Source organism: Nipponia nippon, unplaced genomic scaffold (assembly GCF_047370975.1).
Source record: "Nipponia nippon isolate SJK-2023a ecotype South Korea unplaced genomic scaffold, ASM4737097v1 scaffold_6, whole genome shotgun sequence".
Classification (NCBI taxonomy): Eukaryota; Metazoa; Chordata; class Aves; order Pelecaniformes; family Threskiornithidae; genus Nipponia; species Nipponia nippon.
Window position 1 is genome coordinate 56112257 of NW_028262380.1, and position 16945 is coordinate 56129201.

Below are 16945 nucleotides of genomic sequence, written 5' to 3' on the forward strand. Positions count from 1 at the left end.
GGTCAGCCCTTCAGCAGTCAGCTCACTAACTCTTCAGGAAAACTGTTATGCAATTTCAGGTCTGAATGTAAAGAGTACAGAGCATTTACCCTCAACTCACAGACCACCCCTTATATTTTGTCTCTCCAAATCTTTATAGGACACCACCACTGTGTTATGTACCTGTTAGTGTACCCAAGCTGGAATTATCAAAGAAATTTGTCGGACAAGTCAGTGGCAGAGGCTTTGATATGTCCTGAGTCACAATTTCCTGAGAAATAGGTTCCTTGGAGGGTGAAGGCATTTGCTCTTTAAGGGAATATGGCACTGTCTTCCTTGGAGACCTTGGTACTGTCTCTCGAGTGGCTTCTCTCGAGGATCGTTCTTTCCATTTTAGTGCTCTTTCTTTCCATTTTCTAAGTTCCTCTTTCAGTTGAAGCTCATTACTGAAAAGAAAAAAAAAACAAACAGCAGCATTTAATTAAAAAAATTTAAATCAGCTCCTTTAAGCAAGGAAAAATTCCAGACAGACAGTTCCTATATTTTCAGACGACATACCATGGACATGGCAATGCAAGACCATATCTGCATATCTTGCTTTCAGAGGCAAAATTTTCTTTATTTTTTAAGCTAAAATTCCTTCCAACATACAATTTAAAGAAAGCAATTTAAAGTTCAAAAGCCATAAAGATATATATAAGCAATAAATCACTAGCTTTAAATAAAAGTTTATGGTGTGAAAGAATCTAGAACATCTGAAATTAATAATAATTATTCACTTCTATAGGTGTCCCAGAAAGAAACACTAATGACACGCATAGTTAAATAGCAACAAATGATTTGACATGTTGCTGATCAGCTTTATACTTACCTTAGCAGAAGGTCATTTTGTTTCTTCAGGTGCAAGTTCTCTTTCTGTAGCTTAGCTTGTTCAGACTTTAGAACAAGTATTTGTGTGCTCTGCACAATACCACTGCCACCACCACAAGTAAGGGGTATTTGGGATTGCTGAGGAGCTTCTTTTTCCAGCATGACTAGAAAACAGTTTTATACAGATGTGTGCGTTATTTGGACAGTGCTTAAAACCAACTCAATATATTTTTTAATCCTATTCCTTCCTATAGTCTTACATGTAAAACCTCACTAGGTTACAAGCGCCATTACAACAGCTATTCTTTTTTTATACACAAACACTCTTCCCAGTATTCACACTGCCAGGGGGATATTAATAAAATTAAGAGATTCTTCATTGGGCCATTTAGAGATCAAATAGTTATAGTTTCAGGTATGTCATAATTATGATTAGAACTAGCTATTCATATGAGAAGTCAGTCAAGGATAAAAATGGCAACATGAGCTACTACAACTGCAGCTTATCCCGCTACATGTGCAAACATGGCTGGAGCAATAAACACAAGAACTGCTGTGATTCTAATGCAGTGTACGTGCAGCTAACATTTTACTTTCCATCTCATCTTTCAATGCACCCAGTCCTCCTCATACCCTTTGAGCTAGAAGGCCTGCATCTCAATCTGGACTTTAACCATATAAAACCTTAGAACTGCATGTTTAACATCAAAGAGCCCCTTATATTTATCTTCCATTTACCAGTAACATCTTGCTCTTGCTGTGCTCTTCTAAGTTCTTCTTTTAGTTTTCTTAACTGTTGTTCTTGGTGTTCTGCAAGAGCTTTATAATTAGCCAGTCTATATGGGGCAGAAAGGGAGGAAGAAAAAACACAGAAATCCTCAGTTTAATAATTATGACAGTTACAGGAGAACTAGTCTGCTTTCCAAATGAGCTATCAAATGCAAAACATACCCAAGTTATACAGGTAAACTACATAAACCTGGTTGTCAGATTTTAGATAAAGTGCAGAAAACCAAAAGTTGGACTAGAATTATTCTCTGTGTATCCCTTCTCTCCAGTGAACTGGAGAGTGCTCTCAATTACTGCTTTCCCCACACCTTCTTTTGTCAGAACAGTTATTTTGTGTATGGCTGAACATGGGTTGGTTGAGAAATTTTGGTGGGTGTATAGGGAAAGAGTTTTGTAATCAAGATGCCTATCTTTACTTTCTCTGTAATCTAGCTACAATAAAAACCTAGGACACCTAAAGCTGAATGCACACTTGTTCTGTGGAAAAAATAAACAGAAAAGTAGAAGTTAAGAACTAAGTAGTTGAGAATTGTAACAAGGTAAAATTTGAACTTACTTCATCTCAAAAGAGTTGGATTGTTTCATTCTTTCCATATCATATTTTACCAATTGTGTTTTGAGATGATCAATTTCTTCTCTGTACAACTCAGCACCTTTATCTAATTTTGCCTGAAAATAAAATAAATTATTTAGTATGAAGAAAGGCTTGTTACTTAGCAATGAATTTAAGGGTTGCTTGCTTTGTATCTTTACTGCAGAATCTAGCAGATCATAGGACAAGACTGCGAGCAGAAAGTTATTTTGAAGTAAGAACACCCACATTACCAATTAGCACTACAGTATTAGTTGGTATCCTAACTCTGGTATATTACACGCAATCATATTTTAGCAAGTTTCACTGACTTGTTTGCAGATATAAGTCCGGGAATTTTGAACTAGTATGCAAATATATTACATAGAAAAAAACAGCTCATGCTTCAGTTTTAAAATGTAAATTTTTTTTTTTTAGAGTGTTTCAGAAATGCATCACGGGCAAGTGATAATTTAGCTTCTAATATCATAACATGGGTTCTAAATTTTGTCCCTGAAGGCTGCATTGGTAGAATGTGAAACTGTACGCTAGACAGGCAAGTAGAGTGTTTTACTCTAACAGTGCCATACAGAACAATAAACTGACTTTAGAGAGCTATGTTTCATGTACAGCTATTCTCAAGCATGCTCTGTCTCTCTGAGATCAGAGGAGAATGAGGAAAGTATTTTGCTCATACCTGAAGACTCTGATTCTCTGTTAAGGCAGTACTGAGGCACTTCTCTCTCTCATTCAGTTTGGCTTGCAGTTGGGTGAGCTCACTTGTCTCTGTTTTTATTCTTATCTGTGCTTGTAACTTGTTTATCCTGTCATCTTTCTCTTTGACATTTTTTCCTACTTCATTTATTACATTTTCCAGCTTCTGAATTTTTACTTCCATAGCCTATTGAGATAGATCAATCAGTTATGAGTAGTTATGCCAAGAGATATAACACTAACAGCACATGGTCATATTCTAGAGAAAGACAAACAAAAAACTCAAACCACACAAAAAATCCAACACTACAGGCTCTGTGGCAACTCTTGGTGTCTACCACACTGTTTTGTGTCACCTTTTAGTATTCTGGAACACTCAAGTCTAAGAAAAAAGTGCTTTGAACAAGGGTAACTGTGACAAAAAAATAGAACAGAGAAAATGAGTCCTCAATTCCTCGGATTAAAGACAGAATTCTTCTCTAGCTTCCAGTTTGGCATAGTGAATACCATATACTTAAAAGGAACCATAAAGAGTATCGCACTATTAAAATCAATACTTCAAAAACAAAAACTCCATTTCATATGGATTTCTAAACTGACATCTATTTGTGTACAGAACACAGGCAATTAAAACAATCATTACAGGCAACAGCTCAAACTTTCACCTTAGGAATAAATAAAGCTACGAAAATAAAGCGCACTCTGGGCCAATGTATTGTGTGGCACAGAGTTACAGCTGCCAATCTTTATTTTCTTTTCAGTTTGAAGTACCCACACTTAGAAAACAAGCATCAAAGAAGTTTTCCTTAGAAACAGATATCGGTACCTTTATATCTTGTTCTGCAGTCTTTAATTTGTTATGAAGCCTATAGTTCTCTTCTTCTAACGCAAGACTGGCAGAGCCACCAGGGGCCAGCTGTTCTCTAAGAGTGTTTAGTTCCTGAAGCAACTCTTCACTTTTCTCTTTTCTCTGTTTTGATTCAACATCAGCATTTTTACAATAATTGGCAGTTCTGGTATCCAGCTCTGAAGAAAGTTGAAGGAGTGTCTGAAAATAAGTAGTGTCATACAGATAGATTTTAAATAATTTTTTGAATCGGCTAGAAATAAGGTAAGTGAAGAAACAGGAAGTGTTTGGGCCTGTATTAATTTCACATTCTTGTTTCAGTGTCCCATTTGAAGATGCTTGCTATCAGAAATGGAATCACTAACACTCAAAAGACTGGTTTCATTTCCAAAAGAGGAGGAGGCAGAAAGGGGCACAAGAGAAGATGATGCATTGCAAATTTACAAGTATTACTGCATTAACTCAAACAAACACTAACATTACAGAAACAAAGGAACTATATTGGAAAGACTTCTTGAATGTCAGGAACAGAAAGAAACACAATTATTTGCATAAGTTTTCGCTAGAATGTATTCATTGACTAAATTCAGCAAAACCATTTGAGAGAAAATATACACATTGGACTGTTCTAGAAACCCATATGCTTAACATGCCAGGTAAAGAAAAACTTGTCAGGAAATGACAATGACTTTATACTAGATTTTTTTTGTTTGTTTGGTAAAAGCTTTGATCCACATATGTCTGTCAGGGAATTCTTCCAAAAAGCCTGCCAACACTGGGAAATCCTGAAGAAGCCAAGACTGCCTATTGATTCTACAGAATAAACTTTTTAAAATAGGCTAAACTTAACAGGACAGAACTGAGTCACGACATTGGGGGAAGGAGGGTGATGAGCTCATCATACTTCAGATCAACACTAGCAGAAGGAATAACAGTATGAACAGACCAGGAACTTCCAGGATACGCTTGTTATGAAGACTGTTCCTAACGGCCAATCAGAAGGTAGTGGGTTCCCTCCCATAACCTGTTTTTTTTTTTTTTTTTTAGAAATGTTCAATACGTTTACTCAGAAAGATGAAATCTCACTAAATCCTGTTCATGATGCACTTAACCCTGTAAAACACTTAGTCTTTTTTTCCAAAAGGGGCAAGAGGTAAGAAGGAAAGAGAAGAGAAAGGAAGGCTGAACCACCTCTAGAATAACTTGACTTTCTGCAATTAGAAAAGGTGTGAGAATATAAATTGCAATTGAGTTTTAAAAATGGCTAAAGTGGTTTTGATGAAGTTGGCTTGAAGATAGCAGACAATCTTGTGGGCACAAAGCCTGGAGAAAGTGATTTTATCAGGCTGCCAAGTTCCTCAAGCAAAGCTTCGTAACAATTTTGAACCTACAGTTTCCAGAATTCAGTCTAACAAAAATGCAAGCAAACAACCCCCTCTACCCCCATTTATCACCTAGAAAGTCTTTTACAAAGCAAATTTCCAAGTTTGGATGCATGAGGAAAGTAGTCTTTAAAAATAATCTTCTAAGTATTCCTACATTTTACAGTTAAGTACGAATACAGTAAGTGCTGATAATAATGAATGATCTTTAGTAGCCTTTTTTTGTGTTTTGTTTTCAATCAGATTAGAGGCATTTACAGAGTGCTTACACAAAATACATTTCTGATTAAAGAAGATTTAACTTTACCTTTACTTTAGGAGTCCAGAAGTTAATGACTTGCAAAAGCCTTTCATTATCTTTCTTTAACTCTTCTTTAAGTTCCTCTGCATCGCAGTGAGTTCCTGAACAAGCTTCCCAGAACTGTGCTGTTTCTTTTCTAGCACTTTCTTCTTGCTGCAACTCTGCCTCTATGCAGAGAAGTTCGCTTTCCATTTCTGATACATCTTTGAGAATGTTCTTTAAAAAAGAGGGAATTCAAGTTTAAATATTGCTTTGATAACTACATGTCTAAATATACATTTTGCCCCCTTAGCTATCAATATTTGCAGGGAGTCTGTTTTAGCATCTGATTATTGTATAAAAGGAATTTTGCTATACTTAAGTTAAACCCTACTGGGAAAATGAGAAGGCAATCTACATTCCTGGGGCAGGTGGGAATGGGAAAGGGGAAAAAGTGTGCATGTCAGTAAAAGTTTATTTCATTGTCTTAAAAGTCATCTTGGTATCAGGTAGTGTATATTTTACAGGGCAAATGAGTAAATAACATTCCCACTATTTTATAACCTAATAATTTCACTATGAGCCACTTTATAAAACAGAATCTTCATATTATAGAATTAGTAGCATAAAAAAATACGAATTCTATCCCCCCTTAAATGAAGTCTTAGCAGATAAAAGCAATGCCATTAGATTAGCACCACCACATTACCCCATGCCTTGAAATATACAAGCCTTTCTGTCTGAAAATTGTTTCAAATACTACCTCTGCATCCGAGTGCAAACTCTGCAGCACTTCACTGATGTTTAACTCTTGAGACGATATTTCATTCTGGTTCAAATAAGTCTTCTTGAGACACTGAATCTGAGCTCGTAGCTGATCTTGTTTTCTCTTTTCCTCAAGCGATTCCATTTCATACTTGTTAACAGTAGTATGATATTCTCTTTTCTTCGAGCAAACACGACCAAACAGGAACTGTCATAGAAGCACAGGATATATCAGTGAGTACGCTTTAAAATGGTACCCTGCATCCAGCTAAAATTCCATATTTTGTAAGTACATCTATTTACTCTCTAGTCCATAGGTGTCCAGGACAACTAAAACATGACTAAGAAAATCAAGTTCACACGTGCTGTATAGCAATGGCTTATAAGACTTCTAGCTGGGTCAGCATTTCTAAAGTATGCTTTCTCTGTAGATTCCTAAAAAGGCCAAAAAGTCTAAAAGGCTCTAGGCAGCCTTCCATGAACCTAGACTTTGAAAAGCAAAGTATTCTTTGATGTATTTATTTTCTCTTAGAGTTGTGAAAGGTGCAGATGGTCTACAAGAATAATATCACTGTGCTGATTTAAAGCTTTATTCTGTCAAGACCACTACTTAAATCTTAAACATCTTTAACCATAAAAGTTAAAAGGCATCTATGGAAAAAAAGAAAAGATATCAGAACCTAAAAAACCTATGTGAAGTTATGAAATAAGGCTCTTTGGAATAGTTAAAATTTTTAGCTAATAGATATTTAGAGAGACAACTGACTCTCAAGATCATGTCCAGTATTTTCACATACTGGACAGGAACCTTGCCCTCTCCTCAGGCCTGCCCCTCCTCACCCCCCAAACAAACCAACCAATCAACCAAAAACAAACACAAAAAACCCTTAACATTTCATGGTAAATAAAGAAACAGAAAAACACTTTACCATTTACTGTACTTCTGCATATGATAACTGGAGTTCTTTCCCAATTGCCCTTAATTTTTTTCTGATAATTGGAATCAGTTTCTCCACTGAACTACAAATTGTGGAAGATCTGCAATGCTATAGAAGTTAAACTACTTGGGTAGTTTTGCAGAGTAAACATGCATCTCCATGGCATCTTTCATGTCTCTTTCCCCCAGAATAAAATACATACTTAGGGGTCCATAATTTGATTTATGGAGTACAGAAAGAAATTTCTTTTCCCAATTAAAATGGATTAATATTAATAAAATAATACTGTGCAAAGCAGCTGAACTACAGTCAAAACCTAAGGTTGATTAACATAAGTAGTTCCCATTTTTCCAGGGCTGTAAAGCATTTACTATTGATTTATTTTCCACAAGACACAGATTCACAAAAATCAAAGCTAGAGTATACAGAATCCTAGCTGTTAATATTGAGAGCTTATTAAAAAACCCCAAACCAAAGCAATATGAAGCATCCACATCTTCAGCATTTTAAGATGGTACCTTTAGTTTGTTCAATAAACTCTGCAGATGACTGTTTATTTTCTCATTTTCAGTTTGAAGTCTTTTGACTTGTTTACTCTGTTCCGATGAAAGCTGAGTCAGTATCACAGCTATCAGTGCTTTCTGACTATTCAGTTGATTCTTTAGATTAAGAGACATTGTAGAGAGACGTTCATACCTCTTCCCCATATTTGGGAATTTCTCAAGAAGTTCCTAAATGCAAGTGAAACAAATGCATTCAGTCACAATAAGGAAGAGTGTGATTAACTGTAAACAGAAGCTTAAAATAAACCATCAGACTCCAGGACTAAACCCTATAGCATGTATTTGTTTTACAACAGAAAAGTTAATAGGACTAAGACTTCAGTTTTGACTTGCCAGAGGAACATGACAAAAACACTAAGCCAGGCACAAAAGCAGAGAATTTCTTAGTTTTCCAGAAAATCATTTCACAATCTCAAATTATTTTCGTGATTTAGATTGCCTGGCCACATCAAGACCTGTAGAGATCAGGCCCAAAATGAAATTGTTGCCTGTTCACGAGTTTGCCAGCTGGGCTGCCTGCAGGATGGGCTCCCAAGTTGATCTACTTGGTCCTTTGTTGAAAGAAAGGCATAACAACATTGTTCCTAGCACTCTGCCATAAAAAGGGAGATGCAATCAAGCAGTGAACAGGTTGAGAAATGCAACAGGCTTTAAGGCACTCCCAGTAAACTGCAGCTCAAGTATTACACATGAAGCTAGGTTATACATTTTAAAGTAAGCATAAAACTTCCTAGGCATACTGCCTCCATTTTTGGTTCTTAGTTGAAAGAAGCAGAATTCACCTTTTTTTTTTTTTAACTATTCACCCCACAGTAAAAACACTGGAACTAACATATGCCCTGGGTCCAACAGAAGCAAGTACGAGATACTTGAGAAAACTGCACAAGAAAGAGGCAGACAAGATCTTGCCTATTACAAAAGTCAGAAGGGGAGAGTGCTATTAGAAGGGATCAACCGATGTTTACTTCCCTCATTATTAGCTCCCTACTGCTGATGTAAGGATAGAAAGACAGTGTGAACAGAAAGCTACACATAACTGATCTTTGCAATTTGGTCCTTTACCATTTTTGGTGTTAACTGAAGCAGCACTCGGGGCTTTTCCAGCACATAGAGAGCGATGCCTGCTGCACAGATGTACAGACTGCAGTACAATGGTACTCTTTAACGTGTTTCATACATATTCATCAATCCTGGTTTATTTTGGCTTTCAATAGGTTAGTATACTTCTCACATCTGTGAGAAAGTATATTCAGGATAGTTAATTACCAAGAGCTCTGAGGAATTACAGGAGCTTCTTATTTTGAGGAGAGAAGGTATTTAATGAAATTAATTTAAAACATTTATTTTTGATGGGGAGTAACGGAAGGGAGGATTGGGGGAGGATTTTGCGAAAACAAAAGGGTGAAGTGCTTCTACGTGACTAGTTATTTTCATCGGGGTGGCTGGACAGGAATGAAATCAAGTGAGATGTCTTAACTGAGAAGTTCAATTTAATGTTCTCAGAACAAGATGCACGGTCACTGAACAGCAACAGGAAATCAACTGATCCCGTGGTTGGCAGCATCTTAGCAAGATATGCAAACAGTTTTATACATTATACACAGAAGCGAGATTTATGCTCCAGAACAAATAGTATTAAGGTTTAACATGCATCCTTAAAATAAGCAGAGAAGTAAGTTTACCTTAATTTTCAAGGTTTTTTCCTTCAGGCTATCATCAGCCATCTGCTCTGCATTATCCAGTGGGTTCACCTGAATGGACATATCATTCAGGTTTCTCTGCTTTAGTTGGTCTAGAGCACATTCCAGTTTTGCATTTGTTTCACCACACTAAAATAAAAGCATATATATTTAAGTACCATTCAAGAAGAGACGTTATGAATAACTTAGGTACGCAACTTGCAACACCAACCATCTCAGAATTTTTTTGCAATTCTGCCTTGAGCTGGTCCCGCTCAGATGTGACATCCTGGAGAAGTTTTTGTAGCTCATCTTTTTCTTGATTAATTGATGCGATTTGTTGTTTAAGTTGGAAAGAGTGGCTAGTTCTTTCAGCCAATAACTGGTCTTTTTCACACGATATGCTATTTAGCATCTCAGTTAACTGTTGAATCTATAATAAAAGTGGAGAAAAAGCAAGAATTATGATTTGGTCCTAGTCTGTATACTCCCCTATGAAGTACTCAATTCAGTTGTGTCAAACACAAAGAACACCATTTCCAATAACTAAAATTCACACTAACAACAAGAGAAGTTTAAAAATAATTTGTGTTCTGGTCACTCCGAAAAAGAAATTAAAAGGAAGGGTAATAGCATGACACCCAGAGAACTCTAGTCAACTTCAACCTCCAGTAAGCAAGAGGAAACAAACAAAAGGCAGTCAACATATGTCCACATCACAAGAAAAATGAAAAGAAACAGAAGATTAGTATAAGAGATGAGCAATGGAATTGTCTTGATATCTCTAATGAATAGAACAGCAACACGTTTGCTAATCTGAAACAATCCTTAATTATACTCTTTGATCTACAGACAAAGGAAGAGCTTCACAGGTGAAAACTGAAAAAAGACTGACTTGGCAAGAGCTAAGTACAAGACTTTCTGAATAAACAGATCTAGTTTCAAAGTGTGCAAAGCACCAAGGATTCCAAATCCACTTAGGTTCATACTGTCTACACAGTGCCTTTTAAAGTCTGAATAAATACACGTACAATTACTGACCATTATATTAAGCCTGCACACATTGGATAAATTGGTGTCCCTTCTAATAGAGTGACGAACTCAACTGGTTATGAAGCTGAAACAAGTTGAGGATGCTACTTCTAAATATCACTAAAGAAACTCATACAAAATCCTTTGCCCATGTTCATGCTTGTTTAGCACCCAAAAAAATGATGCGCTGAGAATTAAAAATTAATTAGGATTTGTCTTGAGCAAAAGTTTAGCACATCAGTGATAAAACATCAGAAGACAGAACAACTACTAAAATGAAAACTCCTCACCTTGTTTGTTAGGCTGTCCTCCAAAATCTCTGACCGCCTCTGAACTTTTAGCAAATTTTCTTCCCTTTCTTCAGCTTTGATCTTCTCATTGCTGAGGAGTTCTTGTTGCCACTTCAATTCCTTTTCGGTTTCAAGAATCTGGAGTAAAAATAAAGCAACAAATATAAAATTAAGTTCTGAGACAGCATATGAAGCTACCTCTCACACACGAGGCCATTCAATATCTCATAGGAGTCAAAAATACTTGGCACAAAAAAACCCCCCACTCTTTAGTTGAGTACAAGAAATTTCAAGTTTTTGAAAGTTTCTCCTTTCATTAAGGAAAACCTGCCAACTAGCATACTGATAAATCCCTAGTAATGTAAAGAATTAGACAAAGTATGCTACAAACAGGTTTGGGCATTTTCTGCAATCCCTGTTTACACAGATGAGTAACACAAAGCAGAGATGTAATCTGAGTAGGATTCACATCAAGAACTGTCTAGAAATCATTACTTAACACAATTTTATGAGTTGGACTGCTGTCAGAGTGCTGTTACATTATCTTTGATAATTATAGAACTAGTATTCCTTTCACTAAACCTTTGAATTTCCAGTGAAGTTGAAGTTTTACAGAAAGACAATTGATACACAAAAACAGGTGAATTAGAAGATATTGGTAGCGAGAGTAAGAAGATTCTTCTCCCACCATAGATTTGAATTAACTACAGATATTTGAAGTGATTACTCAATATCTGAAGAAAGGACTGCTGCTCAATGGATAACACCCAATTCACTTGCCTTCATTATTGCGAAGATATGCCTCATCCAGAAGAGAAATAAAAGCGTCAAAATTTGTCAGCTTTAGTTTCGAAACTTTGGAGGTCAATTACAAAACGTACCATTTCATCAAATTAACTTAAAAAATGCCCGTTAAGTTTTAGCAATGAAACCCATGTCTTTTCCAGTTCCTCATTTATTTCTAAATAAAGCAGCCTTAAATAACATTTTTGAAAGAACTTACATACATCTTTAAATACCATTCCACAAGACAGAAGTTAAAGCATGCCAATATTCTTCAGTCTGGGTATGTAAAGTTAATACTTGTAAGATATTTTTCAACACAGCTTCAAGAATTAACCATCTTCCTCTACCAAGCGTTTTAGTTATTATACTTTAATCAAAGATAAAGCACCTTATCAACACTCTCCTGTAGGTTAATCTCCAGTTTGTTCTTCTCTGCTTGAATACCTTCCAGCATTTCTTGGAGCTGATCTCTCTCCTGTGCTAACAAATCACACTGTTGCTCCAGCTGCTGAAGTTTACCGCTTTCACTCTCAGTCTTTTCTTTTAGTTCTCCCAGTAGCTGGTACTTTTCCTTAGTTACCAAATGTAAGTCCTCGTTCAACTGGACTACCTATTAAAAATATTTTAAAGAAGTATAAGATCAGCACATAATTATTCGCAAAACCTCCTCTTCTGCTGCTAAATTGTATTACCATGACATCATCTAATGGACCAATAAAACAGCACAAATTGTCATGGGTAAATACCTGTTATTCTGATGCGTCCTTGAGAGGACACCCTCTAAATTGTTTCTAAGAGTTTCTTATTACTATACTTGCCTTTTCTTTCAGTTTGTTTATTTCTTCATTTAGTTTTTCTTCAACGTTTTGCAATTTCTCTTCTTCATTTGCTAGCATGTTCTTCTGGATATCAGCTTGCTCTTTCTGACGCCTTAGCTCTTCCTGTAGATTTTCCATTTCTGTCAGAACTTTTAAGGACTGCAGAACAAGGTATTACATGGATGTTCACTCAGTATGACTAAGTTTTGTTTATCAGGAATTAAGAACGATAAGTCAAAGCATTTGAATTTCTAGGAAAGAACTATCAGAATAATGAGTCTTTTACTTTAGAAAAAAACCCCTCAGTTGTCATTCCCCCATGCCTAGTTTAAGAACTCCAAAGTAAGACAGTCTTTAGAAATAGTCTTTATCAGTTAAAAAAAAAAAGTAGGCAGAAGTAAAGAGAAAAGGGAAAAATGTTGTGGGAGGAACAGATTATGTAGATGACTATTTAAAAAAACAAAACCACCCACCCCGCCATGAAAGGTACCCTTATTCTTGTGGCAACTGCCATCAGTTACATGAACAATTTGTCCAATTGTTTAGTAGCAAGACGTAAATCTAAAATTAAAGATTTGATAATCCTAGTTTTAGATTTTAAAATTAGTTGGTCTATACATACTTAAAAGAGATCAGTGGTTCTACATGAGGTTTACTAAAATTCACATGAAAGCTTTTGCATTTCTTAAAATAATTTGCAGAGCTTCTCTTAGAAAAAACAGATTTCCCATTAAATTTAGAAGTTATCAGCTTTATTTTTGTTAACTACATATCAGAACAAATTTGTTTGCGATAGTGTGTCAACATAAGCGTACTTTTCATGCAAATACTTGGAATATTGAAGTCACTAATCTGCCAGGAAATAAGACATCAGGAAGGAGAAATAGGATAGCTAATTAGTTTCTTTTCTGGGTTTGGATTTCTCTTCATCAATCCAGAATGAGCTTAAGTGATAGGAAGATTAAGCCCTTAGATATCAGTAAACCTGGATTACCTCTACTGTTCAGTGCTAAATACAAAGGCGCTATAGATGAAAGATGTGACAGGAACTTGCAGAGGTGTTTGTCCAGCAGGTGGCAGACAACTGTGCCCAAATCCAGAGCGACACCGTGACCACAAGGGCAGGAAGGGGATGGGGGAAGAAAAAAGAGACAGATTCCACAAATCCAGATTGGATTAGTAAACTAAATTTTTAGTTTACTGCTGCTATGAACAAGTGAAGGGAGAGGAAGAGATACCGAATAGCAGAAGGCTTTATGACCAAAACAATTCAGAATGGTACAACCTGCCTTTAAAACAATAATTATTTAAGAGATTTTATACATACTTTCTCCTTGCTTTCCCGACAGTCAGCCTCTAACCGATCTCTTTCTGCTTTACACGTCTCTACCATGTGCTGTAGCTCATCTTTCTCCTGATTAAGTAAAGTGATTTTCTCAAGCTGCTGACAGATATGCTCATTCATTGTTCTTTCAGTTTGTTCTTTTTCTGTCAGTAGCTTGTCATATTCAGAAGAGACGTGAGTCAGGTTTTCAGTTACTTCAGTGAGCTGAAAATACAAATAAGAACCAGTATTAATATTTCTAATCATCTCTAGCATAGGTAGAAGTAATTTGATAGTTAGTTTGGAAAAAAAAAAAAAAACCAAAACAGTAACATTCTAATTTATTAGATTTTGTTGTCCTAGTAATCAGGTTCTGATTTAAGAAGAATGTTATTGGATCATATTTCACAAGCACTATCTGTACATACAGGTTGTTTAATTGGATTATTTTACAGAAGACACCTCCATTAGTTTACTGCTATAGTAAGTAAAGGAAGACGTAACAATTTTGCTTAAGAGTCAATCAAATTTCAGTGCTTCTGTCTCATCGGTAGAAAAAAGTGAATGTGTAAAAACCTACAGGCTATAATTCCATAAAAATGACTCCGTTGCTGTATCCACAGCAGATAGAAGACATTAACACTTGTTAGAATCAAGCCTAAAAGCCACAATAGCTTCAGACATGAAAATAAGTAGATAAGAAATTGATAATAGTGCAGCAAGTTAAAGAATGAGCTGAACTGCCTTTTAGTTGCTCAAGTATCTTCAGAGTTACATAGCTAAAAGGCATATTATTAGAATTTAACAAGTTTTAAGACTTCAAAAATGCATTGAGGTCAAAGAGCGGTATTGATTCCAAATACTATTCCATCATTCAGCACTAAGGCATGTTTAGTTATAAGTAAGGGTTGTAGCTTGCAGGTCAAGTTGCATTTGATCATCTTTTCACTGCCTCTGTTCTATGGACTTCTTTTGAGAAAGAGTACAGGGAAAAAAAGAAGGGAAAAACTTTTAATTAAGTTTTGTCATTACATTTACTGAACCGTTACAAACTGAAGTCTGCAGAGGACATGGGTTGCCAATCCTGATAGAATTTTTAGTTTACTTGACAAAACTGCATCTGACCTTCTGCTGCAGTTCATCAGTTGTTTTCTTCAATGCCTCTTGTGCTTTCAAGAGTTGATTTTCTTTCTCTGAAATACTTCCTTTCAGTTCCACAATAGTCTCCTGATATTGTCCAAGAGAGTTACGAGCACATCTCAACTCTTCCTGCATCTCTGAATTCTTTGGACACAACACAGTTAAAATACATTAAAGCCTGAGCAACACTTCCAAAATTTAAGACAGAAGTTTACTAAAGCTATTACCCTAAAGGAATAGGACTATTTTTCTTACCATGCCAATTGTCTCCTGTAGAGTTTCTCTTAGCTGGTCTCTCTCATTTTGGAGATTCTGCAGTTGCATTTTAAGATCATCATCTCCTCTTTCTGTCAGAGTGCTCACGTCCTGACAGACATGCAATTTTGGAATAAAATCATTTCTCTCCATTTTTTCAGATTCTCTTTGACATTCATTGGCCTTCATTTCCTCCATTTCACGCAATTTCCTTTGTGCCTGGCTCAGTTCTTCTCTCAGAAGAAGTAATTCTTGCTCAACAGATTTTTCTTGAATCTGTGGTATCTATTTTATACAGAGATAGAAGTCAACACATTTGAGGAAGTAGCTTTAAGAGAAACATATCTGACCTTTGACAGGTTGATTATGTAAAACAAACAGAAGCAATATTTTAGAGAAATTAGTATTTTTTTTTTCCAGAATAATAAGATTTGACTGAACTCAATATACAAATCAAGTTTCTTGAAATAAGAAACACGTAAAACTGAAATTTGAAGTGAGGGCTTCTGAAACAAGTTACCAGAAGTAGAATTTCATAGCCATAGTTTAAGCCTGAGCAGGGGAGAAAAAAAAAAAACCAACAAAAAAAATACCAAAAAACCCAACAACAAAAAAATCCATAAACCAGAGACCTTATCCATATTTCTAGTCTCAACAGTAGATAATAACGGTGCCAAGACAACTATTTCACTGAAATTTGTCCACTCCCCCATAAATACTAAAATACATGCACATACTTTTGTTTTTTTTCAAAGCGTGTATACATACACACACACTTTGTATATACACACATACAACACACATGTGCAATCAGCATGTCCAATTATGGAAAATGTTGGCTGCAGTGTCCCTTTCACTGCCAGGAAAAAAATGTCAGTTCTATCTGCTTTGAAAAAGCAGAACCACCCTTTCCAGATGAGCAATTTTTATCTTCAACTAATTAATTATAGAACCACATCTCTGGGCAGATCAACTCGGATCACCACCACCCTGTATAAAGTTAAAATTCTCTTTACAGAAAAACGTTTGTCATTCTACTACTATTTCTCCATATACAACAATATGGGTGGAATATTTTTCAAGTAAACAATAATAATCCCGGTGTTCAATGGTCTGCAGTCAAGTAGGAGGACACTTTTCTCCAGTTTGCTTTGCAAATTATTTTCACTCAAGTGAAAGTTTAAATAAGCATGCTTTCATTACAGCCTTAGCATAATTACCAAAGTTCCATCTCCATACTCTTCTTTTTTCAAACGTAAACTGTCCAGCTTATCCTGCAATGAATTGTTCTCTTGTGTAAGGAAAAAGATTTGTTCCTTTAGCACCTGAAGCTGATCACTTTCTCTACCGTTATTATTTTCTGATTTTTCCTCAGCAAGCTGGTCTCTCTCTGACGTGACGGTTTTTATTTCCTCTGTCATTTGTGATATCTACAAAAAATGTGCAAAGACAGTATTTCCATCAATTCAAAACCAAAATTAAATGCAAAAGTTTTGTTTGATTCACTCTGCTACAGTATTTTTAACATCTAACCACTGTAACCAAGCTAGAAAACCTCCAGGACCAAGTCTTTGGCCTTTGTCATCCGTTTTGTTTCCAATGCTAACCTTTTAGCAGTCTCTTCTGCAATACTGGCCAGATTTTTATCTGGAAAAAGTCTGAGAGGAAGAAGCCAAATAAGAAACACCTGTTGGATTATTTTTATGCATCTGCTCCAAAACATGCAAATGCTGAATGAACCACCATTGACTTACCGGGTCTGGCAGCTGACATACTTCAAGAAAAATCCAATCTCACATACTATGGGTTCTCCCTCCAGAGAAACTGTGCCACTGAAGCAACTGCATAACATACAATATTCTCAACACACTTCGCTATCAGTTGTTTGTTAAACAGGCCTAAAAAACAGTGGATCAGCCTGCT

The 16945-nt window shown here is 36.0% G+C and overlaps 1 protein-coding gene across 1 annotated transcript in view; it reads right to left on the reverse strand.

Moving 5' to 3' along the window:
- Nucleotides 1–16945, reverse strand: part of CENPE (centromere protein E) — a 38473-nt gene that overhangs the window by 1620 nt on the left and 19908 nt on the right. The window contains exons 26-43 of the mRNA XM_087735533.1: nt 16243–16452; nt 15023–15307; nt 14753–14911; nt 13631–13852; nt 12304–12462; nt 11874–12095; nt 10700–10837; nt 9610–9810; nt 9381–9527; nt 7654–7866; nt 6196–6405; nt 5460–5669; nt 3750–3971; nt 2907–3110; nt 2195–2307; nt 1588–1685; nt 851–1013; nt 163–425 (exon numbers count right to left, since the gene is read on the reverse strand). Of these exons, the coding sequence (XP_087591659.1) occupies nt 163–425; nt 851–1013; nt 1588–1685; nt 2195–2307; nt 2907–3110; nt 3750–3971; nt 5460–5669; nt 6196–6405; nt 7654–7866; nt 9381–9527; nt 9610–9810; nt 10700–10837; nt 11874–12095; nt 12304–12462; nt 13631–13852; nt 14753–14911; nt 15023–15307; nt 16243–16452 (3439 nt within the window). The remainder of the gene's footprint in view (nt 1–162; nt 426–850; nt 1014–1587; nt 1686–2194; nt 2308–2906; nt 3111–3749; nt 3972–5459; nt 5670–6195; nt 6406–7653; nt 7867–9380; nt 9528–9609; nt 9811–10699; nt 10838–11873; nt 12096–12303; nt 12463–13630; nt 13853–14752; nt 14912–15022; nt 15308–16242; nt 16453–16945) is intronic.